Here is a 27,923-nt window from a genome sequence, read left to right on the forward strand (position 1 = left end):
TGCACTTCCCTTTCTTTATATGCACCCTTCTTGATTTGCGCCCTTTCTATCCTTCTTAATATGGGCCATCTTTCTTGGCGTCTGCGCCTCCCCGTCCTTCTTGGCGTCTGCGCCTCCCCGTCCTTCTTGGCGTCTGCGCCTCCCCGTCCTTCTTGGCGTCTGCGCCTCCCCGTCCTTCTTGGCGTCTGCGCCTCCCCGTCCTTCTTGGCGTCTGCGCCTCCCCGTCCTTCTTGGCGTCTGCGCCTCCCCGTCCTTCTTGGCGTCTGCGCCTCCCCGTCCTTCTTGGCGTCTGCGCCTCCCCGTCCTTCTTGGCGTCCGCGCCTCCCCATCCTTTCTTCTCCATCTTAATATGCACCTTTCTTATTATGCGCACTCCTTTTTGTTCACAAGGCTTTTTACTTTTTCTTTCTTTACACTGTTCTCGCCCCCATCCATTGTTCTGGTACAAGTTAATCTTGGATTAATCTCTCATTCTCGGTGTCTGTTTTTATTGTTCTCAGTAGTCTAATCCTTCCTTTCTGATGACTATTGCTGGTTGTTTACATTTTCAGATAAACAATTAGCATTTCCATTCATAAAAATGTCTCTTGTAGACTTTAAAAATGATCAGCTTACTTCCTCAAGGCTGTCTAAAATTGTGGCATATGTAAGTGCCCAGAGAAGCAGAGAACATCTATAAAGAGTGACAAGATGAAAATAATCCGACCTTGGCTTGCATTTTCTCCAGGTAGACCTGATGGCAATGTAGGATCTTCCACCAGGGAACTCTTAAGTATAGAGTATTAAAAAGCCTTGGTGAAACCATTGTAGTTTCCCAAATATGATCTTCCAGAACTGAAAGCCCACGTCAGCAGCTCGTGCTCATAAGTTCTTCCCACCATTCTCTCCACATGTAGTACAGTCCTATCCTCTAAGGTAGCTCCACAATCTCCTGCATTGACCTCTAACTAGGCAAACTCCTAAGCATGGCTGCAGCATTGTGACACTTTGGCATAAGCAGTGTAGTTTTGCCACTTTAAGTTGAACTTTTGAGTCAAATCCTTTCATACGCCTCAGATCTCCTTAATTAAAATTTCATGGAATATTTAATTCTGACTCCTCAATGGTCGGCATCCTCCTCTCTCTTCTTGTGTCCCAGTTAACCAAGCGTGCAGATATTATACATATCATAGGATGGCCTTGGCGATTTTCCTATTATGGAGATGCAGCCGTCCGTGGAAAATTCTGCCGATGTTGTTATTCATCTGTGCCGGATCAAAAACACGTTGGAGTAATTGCATCTATATAAAAGTAACCATGGAGTAAAAACCATTTGCCAAGTGCTTTAGTCTTTGTGGGATATACATGTTCTACCCCCATCTGGTTCTCTGGGTAATAGTCAGCGGAAATGACCTATTGTATTAGTGCATTCTCTTACTATCGGACCACTGTATATCGATGCATAGGACCCAATCCAACAACTAGGTCAGCAACCTGTGGCCAACAGACGGAGCCATGCAAGCCACCGCTTACCTGAAGGCCTCCTCAGCTCCTCTTATGATAAGCCGGCCTGGCGACACATCACCGCTTGACGTCGCACAAGGCCGGTTTATGAGAAGAGTCGACTGTAAAATGGGTCTAGTGGGTCTGGTTCTGTCGCAGAAGAGGTAAGTTGGTTCTGGTGCGTTTATGAACATGAGAAATGAGTATGCGTTCACCTGGCCTTATTTCTTGCCTCCTAATTTTGGATAAACCCAACTTGAACCTTGTTGATCACTATGGGAAGAATGCAGAAAATCTTCTTTTGCCAATATTGTGGAATCTAACTTGACATCCATGTTAATTTGTGTCACAGAGCAGGAGTTTGCACATGATTTGACATCTTTATCTGGGGCCTTGGGTAAATCGTGATTGTATAGATGGTTTCTCGTTAGAGATGGGATTGTATACCATCGTCACAAAGTAAAGGAGCTGTGGGACAAGTCTTATAAAACTTTGCAGTGAATCTCCTTGGTGAAGACCAAGCACCTGGGGCCTGTGAGACGCCTTTTGGTCGGTGCTGCAAGGAAATATGGTCAATTGGGATAAAATTGGTCTAAAATCCAGTGCATCAGTGAAGTCATGTTTCCGAGTAAAGCTGAAAACTTCTGAGCTCCTCCAGCTGACAACTTTTTTTTTACTCATGATCGCGCTGACCCAAAATCAAGGCTGTATCTTTTCCTTAGGGCCAAGTTGCAACCTCAACTTTTACCCTTAGTTATCTACTTGATCAGATCCTTGACCTCCTGTTTTAGGAATGCCTTATGCTAACTTAGTCAGGGGAAGGTTTTCTGAAATAAAAGAATCCACTGTTTTTGGCAGTCTACAACCTTAGAAGTCCGATCGTCATGACAGAAGCAAAGAGATTGAAATGAGTATTGAGGGACTTCTGAGATGTTCATGGGGTCATCTGTGCTTACACCAGAGACCGAGTTTATAATCAAGGACCCAAGTCTTCGAAATTTGGAGGTGATTAGACTTTAGCCAGTGAACTTAACCATTTTTTTAGAACATTAAGAGTCGTCTTGTACGGTTTTGTCTGAGATACTGCGTTTCGGAACAGGCTGATAACGATTTGTGAATTTCCACACTAACACCTTTTGGATTTAACTTCAGGATTTGTGAGTAATATCTGTGTCTTATGGCTGCTGGTGTATGGGCCAAATTAAAATAAAATGTGTAACTTGTAAGACTAGAAACTGTACTTTTTTGCGTTTGCATGTGATGTAGGTTTTGTGATGGCGCTTTCTTGTGTTATGGTTTTGAGCCCTCTTAACAATCCCGTGGGGATGACACGGCTATTCGTACCATATGCCGCCTTCTGGCCACTACTGAATGATTAGGAATGATCCCCTTTCGAAAAAGCTCGACTTTAACGCACGTCAAGGGGCCTCTGGGAAGCTGTGGGAGTCACTCTTATGGGTAAGCATGTGGATTTAACTGCAGCATTGCCTGGCTTTTTAATGGGTATTTTTACCTTGTATTATTTGATGCTTCTGATTGATTAAGCCATCAAACTCTGCGCATTATGATCGCAATCATGACTTTGCTCTCTTGGGAGATATCTTGTCTCTTACCCCCAGTTTTCCTTTTATACCTCCTGTTTTTGAGTCTTCATTATATTGTGTTGGTTGAAACTATTTGTATATTTGATTTGTCTCAATAAAAAAAACTTTTTATGATTGGGACATTGTGCATACTCAATTTTAATTTTTTGTTTTGTTTTTATTGAATGATTAGGAAGATGGTTTAAAATTTATATAGATCCCTTCGTTAAAGGAAAAACAAATCTCAAAATGGTATAATCCTGTGCGGAGGAGTCTCGCTGTATCTGTTTATCAGGAGATATGACTAACGGAACCCTTTATCTGGAGGTCATTTGGGAGGCTTAAGTGATCAAAAAGTAGACCAAGCATTGTGCTAAAATTGCGCGAAGGGAAATGGGTAGTATGTATATATTCTCTATCCATCAATCATCTTTGGCAGAACCAGGGTCTATTTGCTAATGGACCCTAATATCATCCCTGTTATGTTTTGACCCAAGTTCATCCTTTTCCTGCCCTCATGTTCATTGGCGAGATGTGGAGGTAGTCATCAAATCGCTCCCTTCACCAAAGAAAAGGACATGCGATACTAAATGGTTAAAATGGGATTTCACATCAGCAATATGAAAGGTAAAAGTTTGTAGCCTCCCAATACTTTCCAAGACTGCTTAACTCTCTGCTAGGCAAAGATCCACACGGGACTGGTTTTTTTTGTCTCCATGATAATGACCAAGCAGCTGGGGCTTCTGAGAAGCCTTGGTTGAGGTTTCAAGGAATTGGGTTTGCTGAAGGCATCACAGTTAATGAATGACTTGTTGGGGCCTTGTAGACTGAAGTGATCTGTGTTGCTGCTGCAGGGAGGCTAAAGACTTGCTAAAAGATCAGCCTCCAAAATTTCAGCTGATGCATCTTATGGGGGGGGAAAAAAAGGAAACTATACGGTTTGTTCCTTCTCATTGCAATTGGGTAGATAAAGCCTTGCCCCTGTCACAAATATTCACTCTGTTGGACCTCATGTTATGGTGGTGAGATTAAATATCAGTGCATATACCTGCCCCAAAACCTCTAGATCCTCGATTATCACTTTTTTTTTGCTTCTTGTTTGTCTTCCCAGGCACTTCGAGATGGACCAAAAGACAAAAAGGATGAGTGAAGACTGTGCCGATTGTCACAAGCTCTCAACATCAAGTTGTTCCATGTGTTGGCTGATCGGAAATTACCCCCATCATCACTATTTGCCGACACCTTGCTTGTGTTGTACTTTTTTTTTAAAGGGTTTTTTCCCCCCCACAAAAAAAAATTGCTGCCGACACATGGCAGCACTGACTCTCCATGGAAAATCCCTAAAAAAAAGAACACCCCAGGCAAAACTAATAATGCGCTAATGTGAATGTTGGACCTGAGGGGGTGGAGGATGACAATGGGAGGGATTCGCTGCCATGCTCCTCCTTCTGAGGGCGTGGAGCATGGCAAAGGGAGGGATTTGCTGTCATGCTCCTCCTCCTGAGGGGGTGGAGCATGGCAAAGGGAGGGATTTGCTGCCATGCTCCTCCTTCTGAGGGCGTGGAGCATGGCAAAGGGAGGGATTTGCTGCCATGCTCCTCCTCCTGAGGGGCTGTGTTTTGCTCCCACCTAATTCCTGCACCAGCGTATAGGTTTTGTCTGGGGTGTGCCTTTAATTCTGGGCTTTGTGTATTTTCTACAAATGCTTCCTAATGTTTGTAGCTTTTGCAGCTTTAGGGTTTGGCAGCCCACACATGGCACTGTTGCATCGTTTACAGTCCTGTATCTATTAGCCAGTCCATTGAGGCCACAGCTGGTGTTACCATATTAACATACCAGTCATGTCCTGGACAACCCAAAGCAATGGCTACTCCACGGTGTCCAGTGTGTTGTCCTGTCCTTGCAGATTATGTGCCACAGGAGCAGAAAGAGTTAATCAATGGCGGACTTTTCTTCCCTCTCCTTTCCCTCTTATCTAGCCTTATTAATACCTCACCCACTCTGCTTCATACGTTTACATTGGAATCTTTAGGTTTATTATACACTTTTTTTTTTTTCTTTCTGACTCTATTCTTGTGTTCCCTGCTTTTCTTTTATGATTTGCGTTATCAGAATACCTCTGTTAAACGGTTATGATATGTAATAAAGTGATTTAATTTCATCTCCATGTTATACCCATGTTTTACCCATGTTACAAGGTTATGCACGCCGCTTATCAGTTCTTCACACACTTCCATCCAGGTTGCTTCAATCACCTGTAATTTTCCACTCCGTTCTGTTCTCATTGGAAGACGTCCTGGTATTTTGTTGTGGGTTTTCTTACTGTTTTTTGTAACTTTCTGGAAAGTGTGCCAACTTGCAGCCAAAGCCAGCTTAGTGCTCTGGTTGTGATTGAAGGGGTTAATGTAACTGATGGCTTGGGTCTTACTGCTGGCACCCGTGCAGCCCTGGGCATTTTTATGGAGCAGTAATGCAGTTGCCACTCTCTTCCTTGTTTATGGGGCAGCCCCATAGAGGTTGAATGAAGCTGCGGACAGGCTCACCTGCCGCTCCAGATTTTCAGTCAGACAGCGCCAATTATTCCATATACGGTGCTCACAAGGTTTCCCAACTCGACCCTATGTTTTGCTTCACTATGGGCTTCTTCCAGGGGTTACTGTTACACTACAAGTGATGATGCTGTGATAAAACGGTGGGTTTGAGGCAGCTGAATTCTTGTTACATTACAATTGCATTCTAGCTACAGTGTTACAAACTTAGCATAAGTCCATAATGGCTTATCAGAGAAATTTGCTTCTATTTCCACTTATGAGCTGCTTCTTTAACTCATTCATCTTGCAAAACTGACGGTCAGCTCACTGAGGCATCGGATTACATCGGCTTATTGCTGTCTATGAAAAATGGAGGGGAAGCAAGCAGCACCGTGATAGAGAGAAGCACAGATACACACAAAATGTGTTTTATCTCAAGCGAGAGCTGGATTCACAGCTACACTGCTCAGAACTGTGGTGTAATATCCAGCATGCTTCTGCTGTTGTCTGTGTAGCAGCTCATATCCACCCACTAGTTCAGAGAGAACTGGGCCGTGTTCCCTGGCACGTGACCGGCTAGTCCCAATGATCTTTACGAAGTTAAGCTCATGGGCAGACATATCATGTCTAATAGTATATGAGGAGTTCTGGCACAGGATTCCTTTCTTTTAGGTGTTTTCCACAACCGTTTTTTTGGACCTGGAAGTTAATGAATGTGATTGCTTTACAGCATATAATAAAGCGTTGTCAATAATAAAACTTTGAAATTAAGCCTTTATCTAAAGTTTATTCAGTATTACCATCTGGCCATGAGGAACCTGCAGGTGTGAGATTGTGACCATTACTGGGAAGCTTGGAGATCTCCTTTAAAATTGAGTGTTTATCTCTAGGGAATCTTCATTTTTTTTTTTTTTTTTTGGCAGGTGTCTTCAGCTTTATGTCTAGTAAATTGCTGGTCCAGTCTTGTTTTAATACTGGATACAAAGTACGGGGAGGACGGTGGAGTCAAGGTCATCCTACTGTTATTCACGTGGCTCCTTTGGTCATAGTCCAGCTTGTTATCATAGAGCCACTCCCGAAGCTGAATATGTCTACTAGAGGAATGTACGGAGCTACATCAGACTGGCTTGGCTTCTACAACTTCAGGTCTACAGTTGTAGAAGGCACCATCGTGTGGAAGATGACCACGAGAGGCTTCAAAGTTCTTTGTTGTTGCCCCTTCTACATGATCTTAGGCCAGCCATGACCTGGACAAGTTCAGCTTGGGTCTTGGTATGGGCAAATCGGGATAGTCACATTGCTTTACATAGTTATTGCCGTATGAGTCAGAATCCAACATGTCCTATATCGCAGTACATTTGTTTCCCTCTACAAATACGTATCTGGTTTGTATATGTGTTCATAGAGGTGTCCTCAGATGCCTCGAAAACATACTTCAAGGGGTTGTCTGATGTCATCACCACCTATATATTTTTTTTTTATATGACCCAAGTATGATTGTTGGTGGAATGAGAAGACATCACCCCTATTTTTGAAAATATGGAGTCTTAATTCTCCTTTTATCCTCAGCTTTGGTGTTGTCCTCAATGGTGATGTATAGGAGCATCTCGTTTTCCACTTTCGATAAAGAGCTGCATTGTTGAGATGTCTTCTGCCCCATTCCTACAGCCATAGAGAGTCAGCCATGAAGCTCTCCTGTTACTGGTTGCGTTCATTTTAATTAAGGGAGCAGGGCGATTAAATCATTTCACCACAGGCCGTTGACCTTGTCTGAGCCAGCTATTCATCACCTTGTCCCTGGATGCAAACCTCGCATGTAAAAACTGCAAAACATGGATCACGCCCCATTGGAGTGAAGCAGATGGAGTCATTTCTATGGAGCGCTGCCACTTGACTGATGAGAAAATCAGAGTAAGGCTGTGAATAGTAACTGCGATAGCTGCCAGGGAGAAAGTCTTGTATTCAGGACGCAACTGGAACTAACTAGATCCAGAGTTACAACCTTGTAGATAAACAGATTGTAATATTGTCTCTCTACTTAAAGGGGATGTCCACTTTCAGAAAACGTTTGACCTCCGATTCAATTTATTATAAATAAAACAAGTCCAACATTTACCTTCCCTGGGTCCAGCACTGAACCGTTTTTTAGTTTTATGTTTTGTTTTTTTTCCATAGTCTTCAGCATTTCTGCCAATGTAGATTGTGCAAGCCACTGCAAATGTGACGTCCCTGCTACAACTTAACAACCAAAACCGGGGCAGCGCCAGAGACAAAATGCTGGGAAGTTTGGGATCAGTTTACATTATGCGACTGGCGGCATTAAGCGATCAGTACATATTTTCCGATTGTTGGACGTAAGTTTTCTGGAAGGGCTTAAACCCTTTAGCACAAAGTTTCCACCGCTGTCTTAACTTCAGCATGGCTTAATAGGTAAATTTCTTGTGGTTCAAAAGTTGACAACTCAAGTTCTAAATCATGTGTGTGTCCAGGGTGGTTGTCGCTTCTCTTTTCAGACAAATAGTCTAACATGAGGTTTGAATGTTTTTTTTACCGTAATTTTGTAGCTCTTTAGCTCGGATTTATGGTAACCGCCTCTATAAATGAATCCTGTGATCAATGAAAATCAAAGAAAGTGTTAAGTTTATGTCTTGTCTTCTTTTTTTGCAATAACCTTCCACTGGATATAATATCATCTTGCAAATTCTGTAACCCAGGGAGTAGATCAACTGAAGGATGTGAATTAGTTGCTGTGTAATGATAGGGATGTTCACCAGAGACCAAAGTGTTTTTAACAGTTATGGAAATCTTTGACATGGGAAAAATGATTTCTACACATCAATGGTTAATATGTTCCATTCATTAATAAAATTGCACTAGTCTTTATTCCTTTTCACCCTCCCCAATATGCAGTTTGCAGCCTGATCCAAGTGTTAGATTTCTCTCTTTTGGGAGTGTCTCTTCCAGTAATATAGGCTGGAAGTGAGGTCTGCATATATCTAGGGTGCTGCTGTCTTCTCTGCTCATATGTAAGCACAGCTTCTATCCTCCATTTAGTTCCTCTTCATGTGCTTTCTTCTTATAGCCTGTTTTCTCTGCTATCAATAAAACTTTACTTTCCCTTCTGTTCACTGCAGATTTGTGTAAACCCTTCTGCTATCTCTAACACTGAGAGACGGGAATGGTAGTGCAGAGTTTTCTTCACTCCCAAGGGGTCTGCAGACTCCAAGATAACTTGTCTTATGGTCCACTTAACTAACATCGGTTCAGCCAGCCAACGTATTCGACCAACAGTCTAAGGTACCGTTACACTAAACGACTTACCAACGACCACGACCAGCGATACGACCTGGCCGTGATCGTTGGTAAGTCGTTGTGTGGTCGCTGGGGAGCTGTCACACAGACAGCTCTCTCCAGCGACCAACGATCCGGGGAAAGACTTCGGCATCGTTGAAACTGTCTCCAACGATGCCGAAGTCCCCGGGTAACCAGGGTAAACATCGGGTTACTAAGCGCAGGGCCGTGCTTAGTAACCCGATATATACCCTGGTTACCATTGTAAAAGTTTAAAAAAAAAAAAACACTACATACTTACATTCCGATGTCTGTCACGTCCCCCGCCGTCAGCTTCCCTGCACTGACTGTCAGCGCCGGCCGTAAAGCAGAGCACATTGGTGACGTCACCGCTGTGCTCTGCTTTACGGCCGGCGTTGACACAGTCAGTGCAGGAAGCTGACGGCGGGGGACGTGACAGACATCGGAATGTGAGTATGTACTTTTTTAAATTTTTTTTACTTTTACAATGGTAACCAGGGTAATTATCGGTTTACTAAGCGCGGCCCTGCGCTTAGTAACCCGATATTTACCCTGGTTACAAGTGAACACATCGCTGGATCGGCGTCACACACGCTGATCCAGCGATGACAGCGGGTGATCAGCGACCAAAAAAAGGTCCTGATCATTCCCCACGACCAACGATCTCCCAGCAGGGGCCTGATCGTTGGTCGCTGTCACACATAAATTGCAACGATATCGTTATGTGTGAAGGTACCTTAATATGTATGTGGCCCTCTGACAGATGATGTCTGGAGTGAGAAGGATCTGGCATGTTCAATTTTAGACTGCCAAACCTTTCATTTTCCTTCTGAGATGAGTGGCCTCCGGAGCAGTCTCGCAGTGCTCTCTCATAGAGAACACAGGAGCGCTCTGTATTTGGGATAGTCATTGCTCAGCTGACGGCTATCTAAAGTGGATGGTGGGCTATACGCCAAGGATCGTCAAAGATAATAGCTTTGTTATCTCCAGGACTTTTCTATTTTTTTTTTATAATTTGTTGCTGTGAAACTTAATTTCAACCCAAATGTTCTGTAATTATTGTCTTGTTTCCAAAATCTTTTGGCAAAAATTCCTACAGGAAGTTGATTTTATACATATTAGTAATACTGGGATATTTTTTTTTTTTAAATTCGTTTTATTGAAAACTGAAACGCAGCAATGTTGCATACAATTCATATTTATATATAAACACACCACGTTCTTCAAGTAGGTACAGATACGAGCTTTCTTCATACACAAAACATACCTTGTTGAACTTCTGAGGGCAACCTCTTATGATACACTTCATTCTCAAATGTTATCGTTGTGTTTACTGACTCAATCCATGACCTTAGTGTTGGCAGAGAATTCCCCAGTCATCTTCTAGCTATCAATGGGTTTCCACACTTCTTCCTCGAGTAACCCAAATAAACATCATCGGAGCTTGGGGCATCGGAATAGCTATCAAGACAGGAATGTGACTGGTCAAAAGGAGATAATAATTGGACACGACCATATCGTGTCAAAAAATCTTCATTTAAAGCATGACATCTTAAACATTCCGAAGAGGGCAGTGTCCCCATACAGTGCAGTCTTCATGGAGTTAAGAAAGCTTGGTGAATAATGTATAATTGAGTAATTTTATGGTTCAAGGAGGGTGAAGCATGAAGGGGGGATTCCAAGATCTCCTACCAGTCTTCCTCACTGATAGTAGGAATGAGCAGCTTCCACTTGTCTTTCACCTTTAGAGAAGGTGAGCTCATGCCCCCTGGTAGCCAGTAAGTGTACAGGGCCGATATGAGACCTTGCAGTCCTTGTGATTTAAGGATTCCTATAAGCGGAGAAAGGTAATTCATCTTGTGTATGTAATTGTGCTTGGAGAGCAGATCTTAATTGAAGATACCTTTAAAAATTGAGATATTGGCACCCCCCCATACCTATTACTCAATTGATCAAATGACAAAAATATATTCTGACCATACATGTCACCAAGTAAAAGGATTTTATGGGAGATCCAAAATTAAGAGGATGGATAAGATACTAGAGGAGGAATAGAGGGATTTGTCTACCGAGGCATGTCTGCCAGAATGTGGGTGAAACGTGATATTCGCCTCACCGGTCTCCACACCGGATGGGCTGTTTTGAGCATAGGCAACATTTTCAGGGTATCGGGTTTATCCATCTCTAAGAAGCCTACCACATAGCCAGAAATTCCCTCCACCACCAGGTGACTCCAAAATATTCGTATATTCTTAAGGCTACAACCAAAGCCTTCATTGATGGAGGAGATGACCTTCAGACCTGGAAAAACTAGGTAGTAATTAGAATGCTAGAATAACATGCAGATGCCAATAGATCTGGAATCATCATCATCTCTCCTGTAGTGTAATGTTATACATCAGTACTTGAAATCATAGACAACAAGTCTACCTCAAATTCTGTCACATATATCCAGGTGCTTCTCACAAAATTAGAATATCATCAAAAAGTTAATTTATTTCAGTTCTTCAGTACAAAAAGTGAAACTCTTATTATATAGATTCACTGCAATCAGAGTGATCTGTTTAAAGTGTTTATTTCTGTTAATGTTGATGATTATGGCTTACAGCCAATGAAAACGCAAAAGTCATTATCTCAGTAAAACAGAATAATTAACAAAAAACACTTGCAAAGGCTTCCTAAGCATTTATAAAGGTCCCTTATTCTGTTTCAGTAGGCTCCACAATCATGGGGAAGACTGCTGACTTGACAGAAGTCCAGAATGCAGTCTTTTACGCACCCCACAAGGAGGGTAAGCCACAAAAGGTCATTGTTAACGAAGCTGGCTGTTCACAGAGAGCTGTATCCAAGCATATTAATGGCAAGTTGAGTGGAAGGAAAAAGTGTGGTAGAAAAAAGTGCGCAAGCAACGATGATAACCGCAACCTTGAATGGATTGTTAAGAAAAGGCCATTAAAAAATTGGGGGATTGGGGGGATTCACAATCAGTGCTGGTTTGGGGAGCCATGTCATTTGCTGATGTAGGTCTACTGTGATTTATCAAGACCAAAGTCAGCGCAGCCGTCTACCAGGAAATTTTAGAGCACTTCATGCTTCCCTCTGCCGACAAGCTTTTTGGAGATGGAAATTTCATTCTCCAGCAGGACTTGGCACTTGTCCACACTGCCAAAAGTACCAATACCTGGTTTACAAACAACAGTATCACTGTGCTTGATTGGCAGCAAACTCGCCTGACCTTAACCCAATAGAGAAGCTATGTGGTATTGTCAAGAGGAAGATGAGAGACACCAGACCCAACAATGAAGACAAGCTGAAGGCTGCTATCAAAGCAACCTGGGCTTCCATAACACCTCAGCAGTGCCACAGGCTGATTGCCTCCATGCCACGCCACATTAATGCAGTATTGATGCAAAAGGAGCCCGACCAAGTATTGACTGCATTTACTGAACATACATTCCAGTAGGCCAACATTTCCGATTTTAAAATCATTTTTCAAGTCTACCGAAACAGACTAAGGGATCTTTTTAAACGCTTAGGAAGCCTTTGCAGGTGTTTTTTGTTAATTATTCTAATTTACTGAGATAATGACTTTCAGGTTTTCATTGGCTGTAAATCATAATCATCAACATTAACAGAAATAAGTGAAATAGATCACTCTCTTTGTAATGACTCTATAGAATATGAGTTTCACTTTTTGTATTGAAGAACTGAAATAAATTAACTTTCTGATGATATTCTAATTTTGTGAGAAGCACCTGTAGTACCTACTAAGAGTTATTGTCTTCTGGCATGGATCTTGCTGTTCACCAGATGGAGCTCAGAGTCCGTACCTTTTTTTTATCTTGGAGACTGCTTTAAGTATTTTGGTCCAGAGCTACAACAGTTGTCTAAGGATTTAGAAAAAAGCCGACAGCACATCAGATATGGTGATGCAAGTCCTAATTCCACTGGACCACATGGAAAATGTACATACCAAAACAGCAATGAAGGACAGCATCCAATCCGGGTGAAATATTCACAAAGAAGTTCCTTTATTATGCCAAGTAAAATGCGACGTTTTGACCATGTCGGTCTTTTTCAAGCATGGTCGAAACGTCGCATTTTACTTGGCATAATGAAGGAACTTCTTTGTGAATATTTCACCCGGATTGGATGCTGTCCTTCATTGCTACAACAGTTCCACTTCTAATTCTCTTGCAGTTTTTGAGGATTTTTGATAATCGACCTCCTAGGTCACCTCTTTTTTTTTTTTTTTTTTTTTTTAAATCTCATAATAGCATGTATACATTTTACATAAAATTGTCTCAGATTGATAAATGAGGGTGAGCTGAAGCCAGATTTGCAGTTTGGGAAGGTCACTGAAGTCACGTTCTCTACCAGCCTGCCCGAGTCTCCAAAAATCCTAGACAAAAATGTACAATATGGGAAAAATAGCAAAATGAAGGGAATGATTTTCTATAGTGTTTCATGGTGTTTTCTGTGGTCGAGCACTGCACAGATTTACTTGGTGACACATGGTGGTGCTATACTAATAGAGTCCATGCGTGGCGTGAAGGTCTCGTAGTGATGAGTGCAGACCTGGATGAAGCAGAGTGGACGCTTGTCTTAACCCCTTAGTGACTGGGCCAATTTATGTCACTTTATGTAGAATAACTCTGGAATGCTTCAACATATCCCAGTGATTTGGAGGTTGTTTTTTTTTTTGTTCGTGACACATCGTACTTCATGATAGTGGTAAATTTAGGTTTATATGTTTCGCATTTATTTATAAAAATATCAGATTTTTTTTTTAAAATTACAATTTTCTAACTGTGAATGAGTATCCCTTTAGTCCAGATAGTCCCACACAAAAGCATTAATAGCATTTCCTTCATGTCTGCTTTACATCAGCACCATTTGTAAAATGTTGTTTTATTATGTTAACATTTTAGAAGGTTTAGCAATGTAGCAGTAATTTTTCATTTTTTTTTTTTTCAATTAAATTTACAAAACTTATTTTTTTAGGGACCTGTTCAGTTTTGAAGTGAATTTGGGGGTCCTATATATTGGAACCCCCCCCAAAAGTGATACTGTTTGAAAAACAGCACCCCTTAACATATTCAAAATTGCTTTCAGGTAGCTGATTAACCCTTCAGGTGCTTTTCAGAAATTAATGCAACGTGGCATGACAAAAATTTTGATAACTTTTGAACAAACCCCTATAGCCAGCAGACTCTGTTATTTGACCGTGAACTGCCATGGCAAACAGGACCACAAGATCAAGATCTCAGGGTACCAAAGGGGTTAAGGAGGATATTCTGTTAACCATTGAGATGCCGTAGTCACTTTTGCCAGCAGAAGTTAAGGGGCTAAATGACCATACTCTTCGCCAACACTGATCATGGCTGATGCAGAAAGTTGTCAGCCATTGCGTACTGCTGACAGCTGCTGGATTGTCACCCGCAGGGGAATAATGGTCTCATATCACAGGTCAGTAAAAAGACATATTGGTGGTCACTAATGGCTTAAGCTATTTCTTCAGGTTTTTCATCCAGTCTGATGTATAACATCTGGCCCCTCACCTCTGGGGAATGACCTCCAGCCTTTCGGCATGTCATCTGCCGAAGACTAAAGTGATAATAAGGCTGGTGGTAAACTTTGGCCATTATCACTCATGAAAAACATGGCCGACATGGTTTAGAAACATAAACCAGAAGTGGAAAATTATTATTATATTATTGAGAAGCAACTCAGCCATGAAGTGGAGACCCCATAATGTTGCAGAACGGGGGTTGTCGAGATCTCAAGAGCAGAGAACAGGAAAGTCACCAACGCTCTGTTGACTCCATGAACCAGAAGTGGAAAATTATTATTAGATCACAATGAATGTGAGTTCTCTAAAACAAATATCTGGAAACTAGAAGTGGACGTGCCGACCTTCTCACTCTTGTCAATTCCTGAAAATAGGTGGACGCTCCTCCAAAAACTCCCAGTGGAATCAACAATGTGGAGCTGAACCAGATAAGCTGCCACTTTACCGACATAACATATGGCGAGGGCGTTTGTTGGGATAGGAGCTGGGGATTTAATCAGTGATTACTCACAAACTTTGGCAACCATAGATTATTTCAGGGCTGGATTTCAGACAATGGTTTCAGCTGTTTCTGAGAAATCTTGGTCTCCGGCACAGGTAACAGATGTGGACCAAAACCACTAATGCTTACATTACCCCCTGCCCCCCGACCCCTGGATTATCAGCCACTTTTGTCATGCTTACATTAGTTTTTAGTGTAGTCCTACAGCAGGAAGATCAGCATGATTTATAGGAGATACAGTGAAACTCAAAGTTGCTAAAAGGTTACATAAAAAGTCATCAAAGTTGTGTGTCCTAAAGAGCTCACTGATACCTGCGCGGTCCTGTAATAGGAGCCACCAGGATAACAAGGCCGTTCATGACATTTCTTCCACCTAAATCTATCCCTATGTGAGTGATATTATTGAGAAATGGAAGCAACTCTGCTGTTAAGTGGAGACCCCGTAATGTCACAGAGCGGGGGGCCGAGTGCTGAGGAGCACAGGGTAGGAAAATCACCAACGTTCTGCTGACCCCATAACTGCAGAGTTCAGACCTCCTCCATTATTAACATCAGCACAAACACTGTGGCCACGCTGTGAGCTTTGTGATCAAGCAGCTGCACGCAGCCGTACATCACCAAGCACATTGCTGAGCGTCTGATGGAGTGGCGTAAAGCCGCCACCACTGGACCCTGGAGGAGACGAGTTCTGTGCAGTGACGGATCACACTTCTCTATCTGGTGTCTGATGGATGAGTCTGGGTTTGGTGAATGCCAGGAGAACTTTACCCCCTGACTGCTGTACAGTTAGTTGGAGGAGGGGTAATACTATGCGATTGTTTGTCAGGTCTCATTCCCAGATTCTTAGGGTACCGTCACACAGTGGCACTTTGATCGCTAGGACGGCACGATCCGTGACGTTCCAGCGATATCCTTACGATCTCGCTGTGTCTGACACGCTACTGCGATCAGGGACCCCGCTGAGAATCGTACGTCATAGCAGATCGTTTGAAACTTTCTTTCGTCGTTGGATCTCCCGCTGATATAGCTGAATCGGCGTGTGTGACGCCGATTCAGCGATGTCTTCACTGGTAACCAGGGTAAACATCGGGTTACTAAGCGCAGGGCCGCGCTTAGTAACCCGATGTTTACCCTGGTTACCAGCGTAAACGTAAAAAAAGCAAACACTACATACTTACCTTCCGTGTCTGTCCTCGGCGCTGTGCTTCTCTGCACTGGCTGTGAGAGCCGGCCAGCCGGAAAGCACAGCGGTGACGTCACCGCTCTGCTTTACGGCTGACCGGCGCTGACAGTGCAGAGGAAAGCACAGCGCCGGAGGACAGACACGGAAGGTAAGTATGTAGTGTTTGTTTTTTTTATGTTTACGCTGGTAACCAGGGTAAACATCGGGTTACTAAGCGCGGCCCTGCGCTTGGTAACCCGATGTTTACCCTGGTTACCAGGGGACTTCGGGATCGTTGGTCGCTGGAGAGCGGTCTGTGTGACAGCTCTCCAGCGACCACACAGCGATGCTGCAGCGATCGACATCGTTGTCGTATCGCTGCAGCGTCGTTTCAGTGTGACGGTACCCTTAGATCTAGGGAAATGTTAATTCTTCAGCACAAGACATTGTGGATAATTGTAGCTTCCAGCCTTTTGAGACGAGATTGGGGAAGACCTTTTTCTGTCCCCCTTAACTGTGCCCAGTGCACCAGGTCCATACAGACATGGAGGGGGAGATGGGTGGAAGAACATGGCCGTCTGCACAGAGCCCGGACCTCAGCCCCTTACAACACCTACAACAGAGATTGTGACCTCGGCCTCTCCCCAACATCAGGGTCTGATCTCACAAATGCTCTCCTGGATGAAGGGGCAAAAATTCCCACAGCCGCCTCCAAAATCTTGTAGAAATCCTTCCCAGAAGAGCAGAAGCCGTTATATCTGCAGAGGGGCCAACTCCATATTAATGTCTGTGGATGCAAGATGGGAGATCAGAAAAGCTCCTGGAGGTGTAATGTTCATACTTTTCTCCATAATATTTGAGCATGTATAGTATATTGTGCTTTTAGACCTACTGGCACACAACTTGTAGGAAAGGATAAGTGTAACACGAAGGGATAAGGGAAAGAGAATCAAACGCTAAGGAGGGGGGAATGAAGAGTCCTGGACAGATGTAACATCACCCGGTTTACCCTATCGTCCCCTTATAGGTTCCGCACCGATCGCCGAGCAGCATACGTAATCCATGCCTGACTGGGAAGGACAAGATGTGCGCTAGTCAATCCCCACTACCACTAAAGACAGATGGGATACACAAACTAGGGGGAATACTTAGCTTGAGTTGACTCACAGACAAACACGTACGTCCTCCAAACACCAGTGAGAAAGATAGCCGACTGCTATAGCTCCAAGCCTCAACATGGAAATAGCAATATCAACTGCAACATCCAGCAACAAGCTGGGAGTTATATACACAGTGTGGTCCAGCTGTGTCTACTAGAGCCGGGGGAAGGTTGCCACTGGGTCCTAGAGTCAGCAGGCCCAAACTGCTGAGACCTTCTGCAGTCAGATGCAGAGCGACGGTCTGCAGCCTCTGACACACCTGTGACACCTATGCATGAAAGGCAGAGGTCCTCCTATGGCCAAATTGAAGTTTTTTTTTCTCACCCTGGACCAAAAATACGGTCCACTTTCTTTTGAAAAAAAAAGTAAATGCATACTAAGGAACCATTTAGACATCCAAAGACATACTGATAGGGAGTTTAGAATGTGAGCCCCAACGGGGACAGTGATGATAATGTGTGCAACTTGTAAAGCGCTGCGGAATATGTTAGCGCTATATAAAAATAAAGATTATTATTATTATCTGTTTTTTTCTGTACATATGTCATCTGTGTTTTTCACGTACCTCTAATAGTGGCCATTCACATGTCTGTGATTTTTTGCAGAGTGAACGCTCCATGAAAAATCACAGAGACAAGTTTGATATTGATCAAAATCAGCAATGCAAGTCTATGGGTCTGTGAAAACTAGCTGACAGCACTCTGATGGCGTTTGTTTTTCATTGACTGCTAGATAGGAGAGTGTAGAGAAACCTGACTTGTTTTGTTTCTTAATCGGGGAAAAACTGATGAAACTCGGACCGAACTCTGATCAAACTGATAAAAAAAAAGACACTGTTGAAACTCGGAGCGATTTTCTCGTATGAGCCCTTATACTGCCATAATTCTCAATGACAGTGCCTGGAAACATGTGACAAATCTGATCTAATAGAGGACAGGAAGATCAAAGCCCCGTAAATTGTAATTCCAGACATTTCAGCAGTTACATCTATCAATAGAGCAATTTCTAGGAAATATATGCACCGAAAATACCAGTGCGGGTGTTACTGTCTGCAGTCAAACATAAGCGGGACCTTCAGCCTCACACTCATGGGGATAATGGGTTAGCTGAGGGGCCATGTGCAGGACAAGCAGTGTTGGCGCCCAAGATAGGAGATTTGGGATGCGCCCCTTCCCCACTATCAGCCTTTCAAGGTCAGCATGATAGCTGTTGGGTACACAATCTATAGAATATCCCAAATTTCCCTGTACCTGTGTAGTTTGCATCGCAGGGCGGCTGCTTTACTAAAGATATATCTCTCTATCCCATATACTCACTTCTCTTGCCCCTCCAGTTTTTATAGAAGTTTTGCAAAATGGGTTCCAACAGGGAACCAACAGGGTTCCAACAGGGCGATGTTTCTGCAAATTTGTTACCAGAATGTACAGAGAGAGAAGTAGAGAGGGAGTTAAAGGGAATCTGTCAGCAGCTTTTTGATATTTAATCGGAGAGGAGCATGATATAGAGACAGAGAGCCTAATTCCAGCAATGTGTCACTTCCTTAGTAGCTTGCTGTAGTTTCAGGATAATCAGTGTTTTATCAGCAGGAGATTATCAATGCTGGACTAGCTGTGGCGTGCCAGACAGTCCAGCTAATCTGTGTAACCCCGCCCCCACTACTGATTGGTTGCTTACTGACCATGTATACAGGAAGCTGCCAATCAGTGGTGTGGGCGGGGTTAGCTCAGCCTTTTGAACACTGCTACACCTAAAGCAGAGAAAACATGGATTCTAAAGCTCACATGACAATATTTTTTTTTTTATAATACCTGTCAATGGAAAAATTCCACTGATGTGCATATTATTATTATAATTTGTGAATAAATATGGAAAATATAATATTTATTATTATGTACTTTTATAATTTTCTGTGCACTTTCCATTTAACCCATGCAGTGTCCTTGTGAAGCGGAGCCTATCACGTATTGTGCAGAGAATACACTGAGATTTACTGCACGCTGCTTGCCTGTAAAAATAATCCTGAGGCTGTGCTGCTTGTATTACACACTATGCTGGGATCCCCGGTGGAGGACATTGCTGGAGTGGACGGACTGTATGACACGACCACAACAGCTGACTTGATTCTTACATAATCCATTCCTGTAACTCGTGACTTTGAGCGGGGGGCTACACTCTCGAAATCTAACTACCTGGTCCATATCACGTACACGTCCTGCTCATATTTAAGCGCAAACTTTATGAAGCTGCTGAAAATAATAGTAAATAAAAAAAAAGATTTACAGGAATTAAAATCTTAGATGAGGTTTGTCGACCTCGTCTACATCTTGTCCACTCGGCCTGTTTTCTACAGTGACCTAAAATGGTAGATCTCTGTGATGACAGCTTCTTACTTTTCACTCTAGCTACCAATACTTCTCCCGTGCTGCATCTGAACACTAGAATGCTCTTTCTTGGGCAGCTAACCTAAAGTCAGTGTAAAACGGCAAATATTGCTCCTCAAATATATCAGAAGCTGAAAATAAGAACTGTGCACATGGGTATACACAGAAGACAGAATATAAATATCCCGTGTATATTCCAAAAAGGGATGTCGTTTTGAATTGTTTGCTGCATGCTTCTCTCGTTATTGTTATTTTATCATCACTAATATTACTGTATTAGGAGGTCCACACTGTAAGTATGTAGGCCAGAAGTCAGCACGACAGATCTAAAAATACTGATCTATTACTGATCCCTGTGAAAGAAGCTTTGTCTCCTCAGTGGGAGCCTCGTAGGCCAAATATAGAATATGGTGTGCGAAGACGGAGTTACTTGGTCCTTGTGATGAGACATCGCCACGTGCACAAAGTAACCTGCACCCAAGCCATAAACGCCCTGAAATACAAGCCCTTTCCAATGGGACAAAAGTATTGAGAGCTTTTTTCACCTCCCATTCTATAATAATATAATCCATGTAATATAAAATCCATAGACATTGACATGATGAAGTTGTTTCCTATTTGCAGAAATAACTACTTCCACACTTCTGGGAAGGCTTTTTACAACATTTTGGAGGTGTCTGTGGGAATCTTTCTCCACTCATTATGAAGAGCATTTATTAGCTCAGGCACTGATGTTGGGGACAGGCTGGGCTCACAATCTTCTAGTTTATCCCAAAGGTGATATATGGGTCTGCGGTCCGGGCAGGGCTGCCACTAGAAATTTCGGGGCCCCATACTGGCAAAATTTTCGGGGCCCCCTTGAGACTCCGCCCAGGCTCCACCCCAGCCCCGCCTCCAGGCTCCACCCCTCGAACTGGCCACAGTCCCACCGCTCTCTCTTGGAAAATCTCCACTTCTCACCTATCACACATTAACAGTTCCCATCACCAGATCACACATATAGCCGGCAGCTTTTGTTTTGGCCAAAAGCTTTTTTAAGCCGCCACCATAACACGGTTGACACTTTTGGCCCTACACTGCTGTAACCTACTAAATATTTGTTAAAATATGCAATACAATTTAGGTATATTTTTATTTATTTTTAAATTTTTAAAATGACCAATAATATCACATACAAGGAACAAATACCACAGCACTATGACCAGATGACATATTACCACCACAGTGATCGAATAATATCACATACAAGGAACAAATACCACAACACCATGACCAGACCGCATATTACCACCAATGACTGAATACTACAATACTGATCAATAATAAAAAAAAAACCACAATACTATCACAATCAGTGCCATTATACACAGGAGATCTGTAATTAGTAAGCAGTGTCTGTGTACAGATAATACAGTGATCACCGGTGACATTATACACAGGACCTCAGTATATAGTATACAGTGTATAGTGTCAGTGTATAGTTAACACTGACTCACCAGTGACGTCTCTAGGTGAAGTCCTTCATCTTTCATCCAGCACAGACCGCCATCACTTCATCCAGCCAGGACTCGTCTCTGCAGGAAATAACACAGTTATCTCAAGTTCCACTTGCAGAACACATTACTTAATTTTCCCAACTTCTACATTACACCACATAAAGAAGGTGAAATAGTATCATTCTACACAGTAACAGGACCTCCCCCATTTAAAACAGTATACTCAAAAAATAAAATAAATACATCACTGCAATAATAATATCCCTTAATTAGCCCCTATGGTAATATTCGCCATCCTAGCCCCCGTGTGTCTCATTGCAGGCTCCAGCCATATGTTCTCCCATCCTGCCCTCATGAGTATCCATTCTGCCCCATATGATCTCCCCATCCTGCCCCATCTGTCTCCATCATATCCATCCTGCCCCATGTCTCCAATCCTGCCCCATCTGTCTCCATTCTGCCCCATCTGTCTCCAATCCTGCCCCATCTGTCTCCATCCTGCCCCATCTGTTTCCAATCCTGCCCCATCTGTTTCCAGCACTCTGCCCCATCTGTATCCAGCACTCTGCCCCATCTGTGTCCAGCACTGCCCCATCTGTGTCCAGCACATCTGCCCCATCTGTGTCCAGCACATCTGCCCCATCTGTGTCCAGCACATCTGCCCCATCTGTGTCCAGCACATCTGCCCCATCTGTGTCCAGCACATCTGCCCCATCTGTGTCCAGCACATCTGCCCCATCTGTGTCCAGCACATCTGCCCCATCTGTGTCCAGCACTCTGCCCCATCTGTGTCCAGCACTCTGCCCCATCTGTGTCCAGCACTCTGCCCCATCTGTGTCCAGCACTCTGCCCCATCTGTTTCCAATCCTGCCCCATCTCTCTCCAGCACTCTGCCCCATCTCTGTCCAGCACTCTGCCCCATCTCTGTCCAGCACTCTGCCCCATTTCTGTCCAGCTTTTTGCCCGTGTCCAGCGTTCTTCCCTTCCCTGGGCCCCCGGATCGCCGCTCTCAAGAAAAAAAAAAAAAAGTTCTTCTTACCTGGCCGTGCTCCTGCGGCGGGCGAAGTCTCCACGCAGCTGCAGCGTGCATGCACTCGCCGGCGACTGACAATGATGTCAGACGCCGGCGACATGCACGCACGCTGCGGCTGACGTTAGCTGCCAGCCTCTGATTGGCTGGCGGCTGTTAACTATTGACGTGCGGGCCCGCGCCCGCACGTCAATAGCTTTAAAAAGCTGCAGCGGCGTCGGCGACTCGGCGGCGGCGCTAAGGGCCCGGTTCAGCCTGCGGCTGCCGGTAGGGGCTCGGTGCGCAGATAAGACGGGGCCCGATGCGGGCCCCCTCTGCTCACCGGGCCCCATACGCCAGTCACGGCCGTCATGCCCTGATGGCGGCCCTGGGTCCGGGCTCTGTGTGGCCGGTCATGTTCTTCCCACCAAACTTCCACCTCCATGTCTGCATGGACCTTGTGCACTGGGTGTAGTAATGGGGAGCATAAAGAACCTTCCATAAACTGTCCAAACAAAGCTGGAAGCTACAATTATCCACAATGTCTTCTGTTGAAGCATTAAGAGTTCCCTTCACTGAAAACAAGCCCATAGTATTACCCCTCCTCCACCATCTGTACAGCGGGCACAGTGCAGTCAGGCGGGTAACGTTCTCCTGGAATCACCAAACCCAGACTCGTCCATTAGACGCCAGATAGAGAAGTGTGATCCGTCACTGCACAGAACTCGTCTCCTCCAGAGTCCAGTGATGGCGGCTTTACACCACTCCTTCCGAAGCTCAGCATTGTGCTTGGTGATGTAAGGCTGCATGCAGCTACTCAGACATGAAGCTCCCAGCTTGGGTGTGGTGCGTGTGCTGATGTTTTACCAGAGAAGATCAGGACCCTGCAGTTATGGAGTCAGCAGAGCGTTAGTGACTTTCTTATCCGCTGCTCCTCAGCACTCGGCCCCCCGCTCTGTAACATTATGGGGTCTCCACTTCGTGGCTGAGTTGCCACGGTTCCTTCCACTTCTCAATAATATCACTCAGAGACGATGGGGGAAGATTTAGGGTATGTGCACACGTCAGGATTTCTTGCAGAAATTTCCGGAAGAAAACCGGACATTTTCTGCAAGAAATCCGCATGCGTTTTTTTTTTTTTCGCGTTTTTACTGCATTTTTTCCAGAGCTTTCCCAATGCATTATATAGCGGGAAAAACGCGAAAAAAAATGCAAAATTAATGAACATGCTGCGTTTTTTTACAGCGATGCGTTTTTTTTTTGCGGAAAAAAAAACACATCATGTGCACAAAAATTGCAGAATGCATTCTAAATGATAGGATGCATATGTATGCTGTTTTTATGCATTTTTATCGCGTTTTTATAGCGAAAAAAAACACAACGTGTGCACATAGTCTTAGGGTATGTGCACACGATGCAGATTTAGTGCAGAACTGCAGCAGATTTTTCTGCAGCAGAAACGCTGCAGAACTGCACTGTGATCACAGTACAATGTAAATCAATGTGAAAAAAAAAAAGCTGTGCACATGGTGCAGAAAAATCTGCGCAGAAACGCTGCAGATTTCAAAGAAGTGCCTGTCACTTCTTTTGTGCAGTTCTGCAGCGTTTCTGCACCCCTCCATAATAGAAATCTGCAGGTGCGCTTTTGATGCGTTTTTTATGCGTTTATGATGCGTTTTTGATGCGTTTTTGATGCGTTTTTTATGCGTTTTTTGTGCAGATTTGTGCTCAAAAAACGCATCAAAAACGCATAAAAAGCGCACCTGCAGATTCTGCCAGGAGATGCAGATTTAGTGCAGAACTGCAGCAGATTTTTCTGCACCAAATCTGCATCGTGTGCACACAGCCTTAGGCAGAAGAAATGTCATCAATGGACTTGTTACCCCGGTGGCTTCTGTCTTTAGGACACACAACTATGAGTATTTTACTTTTCAATGTAACCTTTTAGCCACTTTTTTGGTTTCTTTCCATGTGCTATAATTCATGCTGATCTGCTGCTTCATGAATAGTAGGACTATACTTAAAACTACTGCAAGCACCACAACAATGGGGAAAGCGGGTAATGTAACCATTAGTGGTTTCCACCACATATGATACCTGTGCGGGAGACCAAGATTTCTTAGATACAGCTGAAGCCATTGTCTGAAATCCATCCAGCTCTGAAATAATCTATGGTTGCCAAAATTTGTGAGTAATCACTGATTAAATCTCCAACTCCCACCCCAACAAACGCCCTCGCCGTATGTCCTGTCGGTAAAGTGGCCGCTTAGTTTTTGGGAGAGCTTCCACCTATTTTCAGGAACTGACTGAGCTAGGAGGTCGGCACTTCCACTTCTAGTTTCCAGATAATATTTGTTTCAGAGAACTCACATTCATTGTGATTTAATGATATTATTTCACTTCTGGTTTCTGTTTCTAAACCATGTCGGCCATGTTTTTCATGAGTCATAATGGCCAGAGCCTGGCTGTCCCCATCATGAGCAATAGTCATGGGACTTTTGACGATTACTCATTGGAGAATTGACCGGTCACAGGACTTTGGTCCTCAAATGACAAATAGCACATCACATTGCTTAAAGAGAACCTGTCAGCAGGTTTTTAATCCTTAAACTAACATCATCTATGTAAAACATCAATATCTGAAATATTGATGACATCCATATCTTTATATTAAAAGCCTGTCTCTCTGTTTTCTAGGAATCCATTGGCAAACATTTCTGTAAATGAGCTCAGGGATTTGGCCTGCACATCCACCTCCATGTCCTCTCCTCCTGCCACCACCCTCATTCTTTTCTATGACCTGCTTCCTTGGACCAAGATCTCACGCATGCACCATCGTTCTTTGGGGCGGCGCATGGGCAGATTCTTAATCATCAGTACCTTAATGCACATGTGCAATCCCGGCTCCTGTACAATATCTCAGGTGGGGGAGCCGGTCGCAGGAACACTCTGGTCAAAGTTGATAAACCATGTTATTCTTTAGTGCAGGGCTTGAAGCCTGACACGAGGATTCTCTGATGTTCTTTAGAAGGTGCTGATTCTCCTTGTAGAGATTCATCTGATATAGAATATCACAGGCAATGTCACCTGGGAGAAATATGCAAATTAGCTCTCCTCCAAAAGGAATAAACCTATCACTAGTGCTAGCTGTCAGTAACTATCCTGCAATTCAATGTCTGACCTATTGAAGAGCCCCGAAACATGAGTATGGACACCAGAAAAGTATAGAGCAAGGTACATGTTGGCTGGGTGAGTAATCCCCAATAGACGGCACTAGAGAGAATTTTCTTTATTCTTTGCAACCTTTTTCCCTGGGAGCATTGCATGCGAGACTCCCAACACCAGATGGAGAACCATTAACTTCACCCAGCCAACCAGTACCCTACTCTGTACTGACGAGGATCAGGAGCGCTGCAACCTGTCTACAGATGGTGGTTCTGATTTTTGGCTGATATTCCAACCACTTTAAAGCTTTGTAATGGCTCAGACTAAAGTGCAAGTTTTCTTCCTTATGGAAGCCAGCTATTTTGCATACTGGTGTTCTTTGTGTCATGAACTGCCCCTTCGGTCCCTATACTAGGCATGACAACGGCCATTGGTAGAAGGGTCTTTAAACATCTACAGCTTTGTTCATGTCTGCGCTATTGTAATTTCTGTATTCCTGTTCCATTATAGCGACAAAAAGCAAAAATGAGAGCAGTGACAAAGAGCGCACAGGATGGAAACCAACAGCGCCCAGTGGTGCACCATTGACTGTAAAAGGTCTACCTGGTTCCCATCATTGTGCCATCATGTTAGGAAATACTGCCTTATTGTATTATTGGTGGAATTTGTGGAGGCAGCAATTGTACAGCTCCCTGGTTCAGACCTTACACAGCCCTTTTGTAATGGAAATCAAACAGACATCACATGATCCCCGTAACTGTGGAATCAATGTGTAGATTTCACATTGAAAAATTGACTCCGCAAAGAGTTTTTGATGCTGCGTATTTTACGTAATAGGTGCAGAAATGCTACAGAACATCTTCAACATCAAAAACTCATGGGGTTAACATAGCCTCATAGGAAATGGCAAACCTTAGTACTGGACTAATTTCCCTTCTAAATCTGTAGGACCTGAAACTTCACCTTCCAGCATCCTTTCCTTCCCCTTTCCCTGCCTGCAGACTCTTGGTACACTCCGTTCATCACTGATATCGTTTCCCCATGGTGCCAGTATGTGCCAACACCCTGCATGTTCTTCTTCTTAAGGAAGTAATTGGATTAAGACGTTATCGGTTGCCGTTCTGTGCCCCGCGAATTTGGAGCCTTGGCCTGGTTTGATAACTACACCTGATACACATATATAATTCCCTGGCAGTAAAGTTTTCTTGGAAATGTAAAACCAATTTTAACACCTATGATCCCTCCCGAGCTCCGGTTACTGTTTGGTGTCTTTTACGAAGAGAGTCCAACCATATACACGGGGCAGGCTCCACATCTGACTCACTGCACTATTTCTGTCCTGTGCTCTTTGGAAAGTCCTAGTCTTGTGACCAGATGGATGTTTCTAAGCTGGTGCAAAGGGGTCATCCCAAGTTATTCCTGCAGAGAACTGCATATGTTAGGAGCAAAAAAAATAACTTTGGGTTATTTCTAGAGCTGGGGCAACATTCTCAACAGCTTGTCAAGGTGGGATAGAAGGTGCCCTGTTCATACTGGTGGCTCAAACCATGGGGCACATTTGGTATTAGATTTCAGCAATTTTTTGGGGCGATTGTTCCAGTGGTGTGCCATCGACTCTTTGCCCTACCAGTCTCCATCCTGTAGGCGGGTCATTGTCCTGGCACTGGCGACGCAAGGACGTCACTGCATTGTGCCGCCTGCGCCAGTCTGCCATGTATATGGAATAGAAGACTCACTTGCTCTGATTGTCGGGGATTTGGAATAGGTGAATTTAAATTTTACCTTTAAGGGGAGCAAAAGGGTGGCCTTATTATATTTAAAGAGGGCACTACTACTTTTTAAGGGGGCATTATTACTTTTTACAGAACACTCAGGGGGATTAATGTGGATATGTAAGGAGATAGACTGGACCAGGTGCATTCTCTGTTTCCGGGGGAAGCATTAGTGAGATGGAGCTTCCTGCTGACAGGAAGGGGGCGGAGAGAGCCAGAAAAGGGCATGCAGAAACAGTGGAAAAAGTGCGCGGAGGAGGAGAGTTGCGCGCCAGGGCAGAGTATCGTGCAGTTGGGTGAGCAGCGCGCTCCGCTCCCCATCCTGAAACAGAGTACCGGCTCTGTGACGGGCTGTGCTGCAGTTGGACAAGGGGTCCGGGACACCGTTCTGCAGAGAGAGTCGTGCAGAGTGGAGCAGAGTCTTGCACACAGCGGAGCCAAGCCGGGTGTCACAGCAGACATAGAGAGGAGTGCTCCTGCCGGGAGCACTAGCACCAAACAGACCTGCGTCGCCCGCCGCCAACAGTGGGGAGCCGGGAGAGTGGGACGTGCGGTGTGTGCCCAGTGACAGCCAGGGAGTACCAGGTGCTGTACACGACATGACCGTGAGTACCGCACACGCGTTGCCCAAGAGAGATCACACATAGGACTGACACTCGCACCCTGACGTGGACATACAAGAGTTGTCCTGACTGTCTGTTATCTAACTACCTCCAGCTAATATAGTTAAAGAGCCACGTTGGGCTCACACCACACTGTGGCCCATGCTTTTAATAGCCACATTAGTATATGGACA

General features: G+C 44.0%; 1 protein-coding gene across 2 annotated transcripts in view; it reads left to right on the forward strand.

Moving 5' to 3' along the window:
- BCAP31 (B cell receptor associated protein 31) overlaps nt 1-5,226 on the forward strand; it is a 54,601-nt gene extending 49,375 nt beyond the window's left edge. For both annotated transcript variants that reach the window (XM_069748294.1, XM_069748293.1), the window contains exon 8: nt 4,177-5,226. In XM_069748294.1, coding sequence (XP_069604395.1) covers nt 4,177-4,215 — 39 coding nt within the window. In that variant the 3' untranslated portion in view covers nt 4,216-5,226. The remainder of the gene's footprint in view (nt 1-4,176) is intronic.
- Nucleotides 5,227-27,923: the final 22,697 nt, after the last annotated feature.

This window comes from Ranitomeya imitator, chromosome 2, assembly GCF_032444005.1.
Source record: "Ranitomeya imitator isolate aRanImi1 chromosome 2, aRanImi1.pri, whole genome shotgun sequence".
NCBI lineage: Eukaryota > Metazoa > Chordata > Amphibia > Anura > Dendrobatidae > Ranitomeya > Ranitomeya imitator.